This window comes from Anguilla rostrata, chromosome 6 (genome assembly GCF_018555375.3).
Source record: "Anguilla rostrata isolate EN2019 chromosome 6, ASM1855537v3, whole genome shotgun sequence".
Taxonomy (NCBI): domain Eukaryota; kingdom Metazoa; phylum Chordata; class Actinopteri; order Anguilliformes; family Anguillidae; genus Anguilla; species Anguilla rostrata.
In genome coordinates this window covers 11415315-11430181 of record NC_057938.1, presented here as the reverse complement: position 1 = coordinate 11430181, position 14867 = coordinate 11415315, and the positions used below count along the sequence as shown (strand labels likewise).

The 14867-nt window shown below is 41.1% G+C and overlaps 1 protein-coding gene across 1 annotated transcript in view; it reads left to right on the top strand.

Moving 5' to 3' along the window:
• The first annotated feature begins 3078 nt into the window (after window positions 1-3078).
• Window positions 3079-14867, top strand: part of LOC135256515 (dynamin-like 120 kDa protein, mitochondrial) — a 32642-nt gene continuing 20853 nt past the window's right edge. The window contains exons 1-18 of the mRNA XM_064338347.1: window positions 3079-3303; window positions 3918-4236; window positions 7106-7202; window positions 7791-7898; window positions 8220-8264; window positions 10138-10202; window positions 10444-10557; window positions 11407-11460; window positions 11799-11903; window positions 12061-12147; window positions 12470-12583; window positions 12819-12899; window positions 13035-13109; window positions 13261-13332; window positions 13598-13697; window positions 14092-14222; window positions 14517-14589; window positions 14687-14759. Coding sequence (XP_064194417.1) covers window positions 3263-3303; window positions 3918-4236; window positions 7106-7202; window positions 7791-7898; window positions 8220-8264; window positions 10138-10202; window positions 10444-10557; window positions 11407-11460; window positions 11799-11903; window positions 12061-12147; window positions 12470-12583; window positions 12819-12899; window positions 13035-13109; window positions 13261-13332; window positions 13598-13697; window positions 14092-14222; window positions 14517-14589; window positions 14687-14759 — 1754 coding nt within the window. The 5' untranslated portion in view covers window positions 3079-3262. The remainder of the gene's footprint in view (window positions 3304-3917; window positions 4237-7105; window positions 7203-7790; window positions 7899-8219; window positions 8265-10137; window positions 10203-10443; window positions 10558-11406; window positions 11461-11798; window positions 11904-12060; window positions 12148-12469; window positions 12584-12818; window positions 12900-13034; window positions 13110-13260; window positions 13333-13597; window positions 13698-14091; window positions 14223-14516; window positions 14590-14686; window positions 14760-14867) is intronic.

Sequence of the window (14867 nt, the reverse complement as noted above, 5' to 3'; positions counted from 1 at the left end):
GTTCTATCCCGTTTGTTCTCCAAAAGGGTCACCCACAGAAACGGAAGTATTCATTCAGCGGTGGTGGTCACTATAACCGTCAAGTGGATGCCTGTTGTGGCCGGCCATATTCCACAGGTTTGCCCTCCGTTTAACTGGATTCAAATCAAAGAATATTCTTTATGATTAATAAATCACCTTTTATATTAGAATATTGGTCAGCAGTTTCCTTTCATTTAGGAAACCATGTCAGATAAGGCAGGAAAATGACCCTCACACAGTACTGGATTAGCCAAGTAATTTTGCATCTGCACCATCCATATTGACTATGTTCGTTCCAAAACTACTTTCAGTTGTGCTTTACTTGTATCAGCCGTATTAATTGTGACCTCTGATTTATGCTGTTGCTGTTCTTTGAGTTGTACAAAACAATATTTCACGTTTTTGTATTAAAGCAATAATATATTTTAATAAAAATGCACTTAAGTTGGAATTGTTTCAAAATAAGTGTTAATTTAGAAGATACAGTTTTACTGTTTTAAACTTAATAGTCATTCAAGTGAAAATTAGACTTTTAAAACTAATCTCTCATCTAATTTTCACTTATTTCACTGCCTTTGCACTTTTACAATGTGTGTGTAAATATCTTTGTGTCTTTCACCTGAGGTGCCTTAATGCAGCAGTTTCCAAACTTTCAAAGACCCCGTCCAACTTCAGTAAAATAGGTAATGTTTAACACCATAATGCTGCACCAAACATGTAATTTCAGTTTCACAAACTAGTGCATGAACGCTTGTCTAATGAGACTTTGTGTATCTACATCATGGGGTGAGTACTTCTGTAAGGCATTATTCGATGCAAAATAAATATGCAATAAATGACAGTGCAATTACAGTTGTAAGATATACAATTTATGAAATAAGGAAATATAAAGGACATATCCTTATTCTTAACATTGCTATTCTGCTGAGGATCTCCTTTGCAGACTCCCAGAGGTCCTTAGACCCCACTTTGGGAACCCCTGCCTTAATGTTTAAACCCAAGTGGGCTAGGCAGCTAATTGTAGTTCTTCCGTTTGCCAGTCTGGTGCCACATGGACACATTCCTGAAATGCTGTTTTTACTTTATATATACTGTACAACACACTTGCAAACGGTTGTTTCTTTACTGCAAGTAGTTTTTTCTTTAAGTGAAATACTGTAATGGAAAAGAAAATGTCCAAATAAAAATGATATGTAGTTTTGTTACGTTATAAAAATGTGTTCATTGTACCGATACTAAAAGCATAAATAGAGTACTGCATTGTAGTAGGCATTGTCCTCTAGATGCTCAGGCCCCTGAAATAATCAGCTTTTCTGATATGGCTTTGTATGTGAATAATTGGCAGTAAGTTGAATAACAATAATTTACTCTAAATGATAACCAGTGGACCCAGAAATGTTTGGTTTGGTATTTTAAAGTTTATAGAACATGCATTTAACATTACGTTTTTGCAAATTTACATTTGCTGTGAGATTGTTGAAATAATTATATTTTATATTTTATATCTTTGTAATTTTTTTCCATGTAATTTGTTTTATCGTTGTGATGAGGGGAATACCTATTTGCAATTGATTGTATGTTGGTACTATTTGATTGAAAGATTGTTCATTATTAAATATCTACATTTTTGTGATGTCTGAATTTATTTAATGCAGTTAATTTAAAAATATATATTTTCATGCTACAAATGTAACAGCATGTGTTTTTTTTATCTTAGAGTTCATGGACATGGGTAATTTGTTAAGCAGTTTTAACATGTTGTGCTCGTATTAGGTGGTCTGATAATTTTAAACTAAAAGAGTATAGTAAAAACGGGTTTAAAAGACAGACAAGTTGGTGTGAAATGAACCTGAGCTCACACGATCATTTGCTTAATTCTTAAAGCAATGTGCTGGTTCTATTTAGGGATGCTCATATTTCTAACAAACTGAGCTTTTGCACAATAGGTCTGTAAACGTAGTTTTTACTTAGGGAAAATGTGTAATTGTACTACATTTTATTGTCATCACTCAAATGACTTTAATAAACCTGATATTGCACATAATCTTGATTTTCTGTGCTTCTGTAAGTGGTTACTTTTCTACAGGGTGGTAGGGGGTGGTGGAGATTCTCAGTGTAACCAGGACCAGATTCACCTTTATATATAAATGTTTCAAAGTATAAGAACTGAGTAGGGCAATGACATTTGCTATTGACAAGGGATCCCCCATTGGGGACCCCGACTTAGCCGGTGATCCACATGTTAGCTTCTGTTCCATGGTCTCCATATACCTCTCACTTCCCACTGTAGGATTTTTCAGGGCCTCTTCCAGGTAACGGTGAAGTCCATCTCACTACTACCACCAATTTGTTTCACAGAACCTATACAAGACATATTCCAAAGCAGCACTACCCATGTTTTCCTACATTCCTTTAAGTAACTTACCCAACCTTCTACATTTCGCCATATCAAGAGAATGTGACATTTGTGTAATTAATGTGCCCTCGGTCACAGAAGGTCTGTGCTGAGATTGAGTGCTTGTGATAATGGTGCAGACAGGAAAATATTAATAAAAAGACACATTTCAGTGTTATTAGGTAAAAAGTGTAATCCTGGATATATAGACATAGTGCTCATGATACCAGTGTCATGTCATGGATAGGCTAGTTAGAAATTTCGTGCAGTTTGTACTGCAAACTATTTAGGCTTCTTGAAACTAGAAATGCATATATATATATATATATATATATATATATATATATATATATATATTTATATAGTGTGTTGAATTTCAAGATTGTATATTATGTTTTAGGACTTGTAACTTGTAAAGATTGTAATGTTAGATGTCAAACCCGGTGGAAATTATATCAGCTACATTGCTTTTCAAGAACATAAAAATGTATACAATTTTTATTCAGTTTCTGTGAATTGTAACTTGGTTGATATCAAATCATTGATACGCAGAGAATACGTTTTTTTTTTTTTTTTTTTTACTTCTATGAATGCATCGAGCGTACTTGTCTTTTCACGTGGAAAATGTATGGGAACGTGATGTGCGGTCGTTGTTTCCGTTCGGTTTTATTGAAGGGGTTGGACTAGTTCTAGGATGTTGCTAGTTAGCTTAAAGCGATACGGCCGCAGAACCCTGTTGTACGGCGACTGCTGATAGCCGGCTAGATAGTTAATGTACTGTATAGCTCGTAAATAGTTTAGCTAACACATTATGTTATGATGAACTAAAGGACCTTTAATATACGAATGTCTAGCGTAATGTTACGGGTTGGAAACACTGTCGCCTGGTAAGTTCACTTGTCATAACAGAAAGTGGGGCGTGGATGCTAGTAATCCAGTAGTAAAATGCAATGTAGCTAAATTGACTACATACGATATCTGTCACTTTATTTCTGTAGCAGAAATGAGAGATTCTCTCTAGCGTGTAATATGAAAATATATGTGTGGTGTGTGCTGTTTCATATTGATGCTTCGACTAGCATTATGAATTGAAATCACAAGTCACATTTTCACTTTCACTCTGGAGCAGGCCAAGTTGTTAGCATTTTGTAAAGAAGCAATAGCGACCTTGCAAGCCAGCTATACCAAAGCGAAAGAGAAATGCATTTAGTGATACGTTTATCTACTGAGTACTGGGTAATTTTTTTTACACCTAATTTAGGAACCCGCCAAACATTTAAATGCAAATGCGCCTCCTGCTTATAAATCGGAAAATACAAAAACTCATTGTCACATAGTCTGATGTCACAACAATGAAACTAGCTATATGAAGTGGAGTCTTAAGGCAATGTGCGTTTTGCTGTCATACCTGTGTGGATATGAAAAAGTGTGCTGAACACTTGGTGCGGTTTAAATTCATTGATTTGGTTAGAGGATCATCTGTCGTCTCTTCACTCTGCAGCAGGGCCTGTGGGATTCTGGTACCCGGCCGTGTAGGTGTGAGGTTCCGTCTGCCCTTACAGAAACTGCACCCTTTGTCCCGTGCTATCCATCACCGCTACTCTTCGAACGCCAATCCCTGCCGCCCCGCTCACCGCTCGGCCGCCCGTCACTACACCTCCCTCTCCCGCCCTCCTGTGCGCAGTGCTCGGCTTTCCACGGGGGGACATGGATATCAGCAACGTCGCACGTTCTGGGTGGCCCAGCTGGCCACAAGGCTCCTGAGACTGCGCTATCTCGTACTGGGATCTGCCCTGGGTGGAGGATACACTGCCAAAAAGGTACGCTGCGTTCGTTTAACATTCGCAATTCACGGACCCTACTGCTGGTCAACTTTGCTAAGTTGAGTAGACCGCTTTCTCCCTAACACCTTCTGTCTTATTATTTGATTGAGTTATTCTTTGATTGACATGTCTCTGTTTTCTTATGATGGCCTTTCTTATGATGTGAAAAATACAATATAGCCTATACTGTAAATCACACCCATGTATTATTTTCCATATAACAGCTGTTGAAATAAGCACAAATTGTGGTGTATTAGTTTAATCCCTATTTAGATAGCCTTAATCCAGAAAAGACTAAGATTCATTAATTAACAACTGCATGTTTCCAATAAATTGCACATTTAATTTAGTAAAAGTAGTTATTCAGTTGCAACTGTTAGGCTATATCAAAGCTGACAGCAGTGAAAAATAATGTGAATATGAAAGATTACTCCTGCTACTTTGAATATGGTGAAGAATAGGATATGTGATATGTTGAAAAAGCAGGCAGACAGTCAATATTGTCATCTAAATAGTGAAATTCTGCAAGTGCATTTCACCAGAAATATGTGGGGAAATGGCGAACTGGTAAGTTGTTTTCATCACTGAAATTTAGAAAAGCAGATGATTACTATGTGGATGGTACTGTGGGCTCCTCTGTGTAGTTTGTTTGTTTGTTTGATTGATTGGTAGATTGATTGATTTATTGATTGATTCATTTTTGCTCGGTCAGTCAGTTAGTTTTATTGGTCCATGTGATCATTCAGGAACTCACTGTGGCATAAAGCTTGGCGCAAAGCCATGTCAGACTACTCCCCCAGCTCAATAGCTTCCACTTAGATTGAGCAGAAGCATTCTGTCAGTAGTTATACCATGCCAGCCCCGCTACATAGTTTCTCTCTGCCGCTTGTCACTGAATCCCAGGTTTTAAAATAACTTTTGACTCAATCCCTGGAAGCCAGCTGGTCTGGATGGTCTTGATCCATTTTTCTTAAAAGTGGCAGCTCCCATCATTACATCCCCTCTCTCACATATTTGTAATCTGTCATTTCATACTATTGACACTCCTACTGCTTGGAAAACAGGCACAGTATGTCTGCTGTTTAAAGGAGGGGATCAGGCTGATTTGGATTGTTATCAACCTATTTTCATTTTACCTGGTGTGTCGAAAATTCTAAAAAAGCTTGTAAATGAGCAACTAATCGATTACTTAGAAATGTATGGTATCCTATCCTGCATGCAATCTGGTTTTCACACTGGTTATTGTTGTGTCACTGCCACATTGAAGGTCCTTAATGATATATCATCTACTCTGGATTAGAAACAATGTTGTGCTGCAGTTTTCATTGACTTGGCCAAAGCCTTTGGATTCTACTGACCATTCAGTTTGGCTGAAAGGCTAAAAATACTGGTGTTGCCACCTACTCTCTTGTCTGGTTCTTAAACTGTCCAATAGGGTGCATTGTATAAAATTGGAAATTGAGTGTTTCACCATCTCCCAGTTACCAAGGGTGTACCTCAAGGCTCAGTCTTAGGTCCCACTCTCTTCCCTACATACATAACATAACACAGACTCTTAGAGACCAGTCTTCCTACATCCACATGTATGCCGGCAGTACAGATCTTTACTCTGTTGGTCCTTCCACAGAACCTGTTCTATGGTCTCTCTGGTATACTTTCCTCCTTATTCAAAAAGCCTTTACCAATTTACAACTTACACTTAACAGCTCCAAAACTAAAGTCATGTGGTTTGGAAAAAACAGCCCCACCTTTTCTCCACATTCCATAAAATCTTGTGATGGCATAGATGCTAAATTAGTCACTTCCTATAAATATATAGGAATCTAGTTGGACAGCACACTTTCATTTACATCACACCTATCAAAACTACCATCAAAAACAGTGACGTAGCTCTCTTTTCTGTTACCGTTCATCTTTCAGTTAATCTGCCAAACTGACAATGGTCAGACTGGAATGAACTGCAAAAAAACCCTTAAAACTGGACAAACCTATTTGTCATGGACAATCTGACTGACATTCAAACTTGATCCTTCTAACCTTTTTTTCTCCCACGTTTGTCTAATGCTTTTCTGCTGTTATTTGTTTTGTTGCTTGTATCTGCTCATCTTTTTATTTTGGTTCGACTGTTTTTGTTCTGTTGTTATATCTGCCCAACCCCCTACCCCTCCCCCTCCAAGAGAGGTTGTTTGCCTCTTGTCAGGCCATCCTTTTAAATAACAATTTGTTTTTATGTGACCTGCCTGGTTAAATAAAGATTAAATAAAAATAAAATTCACAAGTGGCCTAAAATGTACGCATTGCCTTCCGTCTGACACAGAGTGGCGCCATCACCCCTCTCATGTCATATCCTTCCTCCTCACTGAAACACTGACACTCAGCTTACAGTAAGACTGCAGTCGTGAGCCAATGATTCAAACGGTGAACAGATGGACACGCATGCCATCGTTCATGCTCCCCCCTCGAATTCCCTTTCAGTTTCCGTCTCCAAGGTTATGAGTGCACATCTTGCTTTGTGGGATGGTGTTTAAGTCACGGGTGCGATTTTTTTTTTCGGTGCAGAGGAGGTGATAGAGTATGGGAAAGCGATCACGCTTCTTCGCTCTTCCTCACTCACTCCATCCAACCTTCTGACACTTCCTGGAAAGACGTGCAAATGTTAACCGACTTTCAAACTGGAGAATTTCCTCTCAGCTCGTTCCAGCTACTTCATCTTGTTTATCTTATTCATTAATTAAAACTAGCTTTTGTGTGTTTTTCCGTTGAAAAGCAGCTTTTATCTGTGCAGTGTATTTTTCCATAATAAAGCACGCTTCAAGTACAACTAATGTCAGTGCCTTTGTTTTTGGCTTTTGTTTCTTCCTTTCAGACTTATGAGGAATGGAAGGATATGATTCCAGATTTCAGCCAATACAAGGGGATTGTGCCAGATTTCTTTCGAGAACTGAATGAAAGTATCGACTTGGGTAGGCACCTTTTCCTGAGGTTTTCACCCACTTGCAGGTCAGCACAAATCCAAATTTTGGGCATGTGATGCCCAAAAACATCAATATTCAATCAATATGAAAATATCTGGATAAAGACAGTAAATGTTAAAAAAAAAAAAAGCATTTGATGAAGTGTATAAAGCACCCACCTTAGGCTGAAGTACACTTTTGGTGTGCAGCTGTGTATTTTCAAAATAAGTGTTCTGAATGTTGAGTAATTATATGTTATTGGAAAGCATACCAAATCCAAGAAGGTAAAACATCATTGCAGAATTTAAGAAATGTGCCTCTCCCGTCAGGTAGTGGAGTCTACATGCTGTTTATATTCACAAGCTATTACACATCACAGTAAGTTATGTTAGACTTTTTTGATCCTGTAGGGTAATTTTTCCTCTGCATTTGACCCATCCTAACTACTTGGGGGCAGTGGGCAGCCACAGTGCAGTGCCCAGGGACTACCTCCAGTTCTGAGGCCAGTGCCTTTGTCAAGGGCAATGGCAGGAGTACACCTAACCATTCATGTCTTTTGGTGTAACCATAACCATGCTGTACTTTTGTTTGGTGCAGAAAAGCTCTCCAAGGCCCTGCCTGATGCTGAGGAGCTGGCCAAGCTGCTGCCTGACCTGACCAAGATTGGCGAGAACTTCTCCTTCCTCAAGGGCCTCATCTCCAACGGTGGGAGGGCAGGTCACATGCCACTGTGTGCTCCTTGTGCCCGGAATAGATTGAAATCCTTTGAGTTTATCTCTTTTGAGGCGTTGGCACATGAGTAAGGAATGTGTGAGACCGCTGGGGTCGATGAGCGTTTGTCATGTTGTGTTTGCTCCTGCTAGCCGCTGAATTGCTGCTGAAGCTTTGCTTGCAAACCGACACTCGCAAACAGCTTGTCCTTTTGTTTGGGCATGCCCTGGGCCAACCTTTTGAGCAGATTGCGTTCTCATTTTTGTTCTGCATCCTTTCATTTGTTTCCATCTTCTCTTTACCGACTCCTTACAGGTGTGGTTAGTGAGGTCACAGGAGCTACTGGTCTACGTGTGTTAGGTGTGTAAACCTCGTTTTGTCCCCTGTCCTTGACACCGCCTCCCAGTGTCAGGCTACGCCTAATTGGAACTCATCAGTGAACTAGACTTTCAGATCTCTGATCTATCTCAGTATTGTATTACAGAATCTCTGCAGATGTGTATACTGGATTGAACAACCTTAAACCCATGAGCATGGGTGGTTATATAGGCCATTGATTCAATGCTTAAAAATTTTTTTTTTTTTAAGTCATGTGTAAAATCAATTAAAAATATAGATGTCTGTAGTTGTGTAAAGTCTATGGAAAATACATTTCAAGATGGGTAAATCTTGTGATACAATCAGTAAGACATTGATAAATATTACATATACAGTAGATCTAAAATTGGTTTCATTTGGTGGTTATAACTCACCCCTGCTGACATTTCATTGAACTTAAACCATAGTTGATCGATGGTCCTTATAGATTCCAGATTTGAATCCAAATGGGCACAAAATCTGTAGAAAAAAATTCTTCAGTTGGGAGATGAAACACAAGATTGAAATTGGAAAGAATATAAAGAGTTCTCCGATGATGTGGGCCAAGCACCCCGAGGGCTTTTTTTGTGAAGTTGGGTGCTGTGTAGAAATGTGGTTTGGGATCTGTGCTTGTAACTGACAGGGCAGGGACTCAAATCCCCGATGTGTTGCCCCCTTGAGCGCAGTGCTTGACTTAAATTGCTTCAGTCAGGAAGCTTTCACATTTTAATCAGTGTGGATTTCTTCCGGAGGGAAAAATCAAACCATGGCCAACTTTGAGTACAGTACAGCTTTGTGACATCATGTGAAGCATAGGCCTATTTCTTTTACGTCTGTGGAATTTGAAATTAGTTTTTTGTCGAACAAATGATCTGTACAGTATATGTCACTCAAGTTAAAGCTTGATAAACTACAGTAGTAGTGATAAAAGTTTAGGGCGTTGACTTCAAATTTAAAAAATGTTTTTTTGTTTAAAAAAAAAAAAAAGAAAAACCGTAAACCATTGCTTAATGGCCTCTCTACATTGTTTTGCGATTTCATATTTTATTTTGCTTAAATTGCGCCTTGTCCATTTCATGCATGGCTGTTGTTGTTTTTTTCGTGTTCATTCTTCGTGCTCTGGCTGGTGTATTCCTCTTTGTACTGTCTCTTTCTCACTCTGCTGTGGGAGGTTCTGGGTTGACCCCTCTATTTAGATGGGCTTCTTTTCTTCTACCGTGTCATGTCACTCAGAAGTTTGAAAAAAAGCAACTTGGATGGATTTGATAGAGTTTATCCAAATGAACTATCATCATTCTGTTCCATTCACACCATAGTGTTTTTCACTAAACCACTTTAATCACATCTTCGTGATGTTACACATTAAAGAGTTAATACTAACGGGACCTAAAAGACAGAGCTGTCACTTTCCACCTTGATGAAATGGGTCTTCCATAACTCCTTCATGGGCTATGTACGTGCCAAGATGTCTCTGAATCTGCCTTGACAATGCAGCAAAGCAGCAAATACACACGATCTGGTGTTAACGCATCATTAAAACAAGATGAAACGAGAATAGTCTTGAGAACGTGAGAATGAGTGTTGGTTCTGCCTCATCCATTTGGAGCCTCAGGATGGTACTGCAAAAGCACTGACATCAACTTTCCATTTCTGAAAGCCAAATCCATCTGAGTAACTTTCAGACTTTTGAGTTTGATTAGTGAATAACTTTAGGACTCCTAAAGAGACCTGTACACACTGAATTGGGTAAATGAGGTGCATGGTGAATATTAATTGAAGAGTGAATATAGTTTACTCTTTTGGCTTATCTGTGTCCCTGGATTAACCTGTTTTTTTTCCCCATAATTCTTAATTATTTTGCCTTTGTGTTTATCAGAGTCTTCTGGAGAGCCTGCACTGACACCAGTAGAAAACAATGGACCAGAAAACAGCGAGAAACAGGTAGACTGCACCAAAATGACTTGGTCTATGAGTTGTTGTATTAACACTGACATGGTTTTTTGATTCTCTGTGATTTCTGACACGTACCATTTCAGTACTACTCGCATTAAGCCAAAAGGCCCACTATGGAACAAGACTGTGAAGCAGAATGTCTTCCCCTTTACACAGTATGAGCATGCAAAGTTGTTTTCCCCCAAATTACATAGTAATATTTGTCCCCCCTCTCTGTCGCCCCCTGCAGGCCATACTGGATGAGCTCGCTCTTGTTCAGCAGCAGATCAGGCAGCAAGAGGAGGAGGCGCCAAAGGCGCCAGTCGATAACCCCGCCCCGAGCCCCGCGCAGCACAAGCGAAAGGTGACGGTCCTGCCAGGGAACCACGGCAACACGGCTGCTAAATTCACACGCACAGAAAGTTGCAGGTCTCACCCTTTCTCTGCATGAGCTCGAGATGCAATCAGAGGTGTTTGGTTGCCTGGGAATGCGATGCTCACAAGTTTTTACAAACAGATACTTCCTTTTAACCCTTTCCTCTCCGAGTGCTTGGGTGTTTTTTTTGTGTGGAGCTACTGGGGTTGCAAGCACGGATGCTAAATGATTCTAAATGATAGAAATCATTTCCAGGCATATGTTCTGAGAAGTCTCCTAGTCCCAGAGGTAGAAAAAAATCTGTTGTTAAAAGGCATTTCCCATTCCTCACAGTTTTTTACATATTTAATTAGTCACCCAGATTACATATGTAAATCTTTTACCACATCAGTTTGCCAGCGTATGGGATGCTACAGTCATAGCTTCTGAAATTACCCCAGAATCAGGAAAGTCGTACTAGTATGAACTTTACATGGAAATCACTATGCTTAATTCTTTTCATTTAGTTTATGTTTACTCCAAATGAAATGCAATAATAGTTATTTTTGGAAATAGCTGATATCATCTTTCTTTGAGTGGAATTCTTATTGACTTTTTTTGTGAAATTTTGAAAACGAACGGTAGTGCACCTTCTCTACGGCATGCATTATGACGTCTTAATGATGTACTGAACTAGAAAATGTGATGGCTTCTGTTGGGTTTCTGACAGTTTGTGGTAAATTCAATTATTCTGTAATTATTTTATAGCAGTTTGCAGTGATGTGGGGGAGGCATTTCACCGGGAAACTAAAGATAAGTCCTGTTATCAGCGTTCATCGCTCCTGTGTTTGTTTACAGGGGGCTGATAAGGAAAAAGTGGAACAGCTGCAAGACGAGCTGCTGAAGACTCAGGTACAAGCTGCTAATGGAGCATCTAAACATTCAAATGTAATAGTTGTACTAACAAAGAATATTCAGTGGAGTGTATAAGCAAATTCATACATTAGAATGTAAGGAAACAAATAGGGTGAACGAGTCGGGCACTTTAGAGCAGACGACAGACCACTGTTATGACCTGCTACAGTCACTTTGATGGGCACCGCTACAAGAACTGGCACACGGTCCCTTGGCCGAATGGCATTGCTTTAACATTGAGTGTGAAATGGCAGATGGTCCCTTATGTGAACCCCTTAAATTAAAAGCACGACACACAGGAGAGCCTGTTAATGAATGCTCTGTCCCGTTCTCAGATGAAGTACCAGCGCATGCTGGAGCGACTGGAGAAGGAGAACAAGGAGCTGAGGAAGGAGGTCCTGCAGAAGGACGACAAGGGGATCCACCAGAGAAAGGTCAAGGTGAGGCAGGGCCTCCAGCTTTGTCCGAGAACGTCATCCTTCACATTGGGGGCGGGTTGGGTGGTTTAGCATGCTAGCCTTTGGATAGCAGAGCTCATGCCCTTCTGTACTTGCTGGACTTGTCCATTCAAGACATGCATGTGTGGTTCCTTTGCAGAAGTCTTTGATTGACATGTACTCTGAAGTGCTGGACGTCCTGTCTGACTACGACTCCAACTACAACACCCAGGATCAGTTGCCGAGGGTGAGTAATGCATGTGGACTGAGATGTGTGGTCTTGGCCACTAGAGGTCACTGTGTGGGAGAGGATGAGCACTGAAATCCTGTTCCCACTGTAATTTGGTGTTTCTGGGGGGAGAAATGATCTGAACTTACTATCGGTGATGCCTTCAATCACCGACACTGGGACCACCATATTATGTGTTACAAAATTGCTGCAAAAACATTATTATTTTTTTTTTCACAGCCGTTTTGAAAGAAGGTATTTCATATGATGCCCAGCACTACCTCTAAAGTGATTGGTTTGCTTATTGATCTCAGTCTCTCCCTCCTCCTTGGGTCTTTAGGTGGTGGTGGTTGGGGACCAGAGTGCAGGGAAGACCAGCGTTTTGGAAATGATTGCCCAGGCCAGGATATTCCCCCGGGGCTCAGGGGAGATGATGACCAGGTCCCCTGTGAAGGTTGGTAAATCTGTCTCACCGCTGTGGAGCTCCAGTCATAGTCCGCTAACAGCCAGACCAGTAATCTCTAGGCTATAACACGGAGTGTCTGTATCTGGATAAAATTGAAACTCACGATTCTTTAATTCCAAGCATTTATTTGAAATTGTTGGCGTTTAGTCCAAGGAGATGACAGCCTGTGTAAATGTTTGACGTCAGTGCTGAGCATCCTGTGTTTGTGGTGTTGGTTCTCTAGGTGACCCTAAGCGAAGGACCTCACCATGTCGCCATGTTCAAGGACAGCACGCGCGAGTTTGACCTGGCCAAAGACGAAGACGTAAGTCAAAGGGCTCGTCCTCATCCTCATGTTCATCAGAGGCAGGAACCGTAGAGTCTGCGCTTTACCGTAGAGCCGGTAGCGGCGTGGCGGATGCCTTCACCCCCGTGACGCTGGTTTTGTTTTTGCGCACAGTTGGCGGCCTTGCGTAACGAGATCGAGATCCGAATGCGCAAAAGCGTGAGGGACGGACAGACCGTCAGCCCTGAGGTGAGACCGGAGCCTTCCTGTCGCCCGTGGCGACACGCTCTTCTGCTGTCTGATTGGGTGCCTACTATTGGGCTGTAACTGAATATGGCAGTGTAGGCAGTGTACTTAAAATGCAGTGTGCTTTGGTCAGTGTGGTCTGGTCTCTTTGTAGACCATCTCCCTGAGTGTGAAGGGTCCAGGGATCCAGAGGATGGTGCTGGTGGACTTGCCCGGGGTTATCAGTGTGAGTAAGATTTTCAACTCAACCTCTTATTTTCCACTCATTCTCTGCAGCTAACTTGCTTTTTATAATTATTTACTTCAAGTTAGGGCTGAGGACTCCATTTTTAATAAACTGGCACCACTAAATCTGCACATAACGCATTCCAAATATGCACAAAAACCTGAAAACGAGTCAGTTCTACAACAGTTCAGTTAAGACTTATAAGTATGTATACATTTTAAAATGGCTTCCGATATTCTCTAACATGAACTGACATGGTTTTCAGACCGTGACCGCCGGTATGGCCGCAGACACGAAGGAGACCATCTTCAGCATCAGCAGGGCCTACATGCAGAACCCCAACGCCATCATCCTCTGCATTCAGGGTGAGCGCGCTCAGTCACGTCCTGGCTGCAGTGCTGTACAGGGAATCCAGCTAATTACAGCATCTCTACAGCATACATCAGCTCTCACACTATGTCTGCTTGAAAGCTGTATTCTGGCTATTCTGGTAGCTGTTTGTTAGGTAGGCCCAAAACATGTAACTAACGCTCACAAGGGCAAATTATCCTCACAGCTGAGACTTGTATTAATGCACTTTCTGTTTCCCTGTTTTTCTTTCCTGAGAACCAATAGGACCACACTTACAGTGTGCTTTAAGTGACTGCTGTGATGAACTGAATTGACTGTCATGAAGTGTGTATATGTGGAAAGTTTTTTGGTTTGTTTGTTTCGTACACTGAGGACTGTGTCTCTCGAACCCTGCCCGCTCTCCCACAGACGGGTCGGTGGACGCCGAGCGCAGCATCGTCACTGACCTGGTCAGCCAGATGGACCCGCAGGGGAAGAGGACCATCTTCGTCCTGACCAAGGTGGACCTGGCTGAGAAGAACCTGGCCAGTCCCAGCAGGGTGAGGGAGCACGCGCACCGCGTCCCGAACCGGTCCCTAAACCCACCCCTAGAACCTGGCCAATCAAAGAAGGGCCACTTCTAAACTCAGCATCCGTCTCAATCGGAAGTTCTCTGCCATGGTCAGCAATGTTTCATCGCACCGGCCACAAGGGGGAGCTCTTTCATCATTTTAAAAAACTGACTGTAGCTTGGCTAGAATCCTGGGTGTTAATACCTGCTGTAGTCATTTTATTAGTTGTTCTTTGCTTCAACATGATTACAAATGCAGTTCTATTCTTTTTCTATTTTCTAGATCCAACAAATAGTCGAAGGAAAACTTTTTCCCATGAAGGCTTTGGGCTACTTTGCTGTGGTGACTGGGAAAGGTAAAAAAAAAAAAAGAAGAAATTTGATTAGCAATGTCTCATGTTTCAGCTCCACTGAATCACTCCTGCATAAAATCTCTCGCCTCTTTTGACACAGGAAGTAGCAGCGAAAGCATTGACGCAATCAAGGATTACGAAGAGGACTTTTTTGAGAATTCTGCATTGCTGAAGTGTGTAGTATTCTGTTTTTTTTTTTAGTTGCTGTTGCAGAACCTTCGGATGCTGTGGTACTCCAGATGCCTAACCTCTCTATCTCTCTCTCTCTTTCTTTCTTTCTC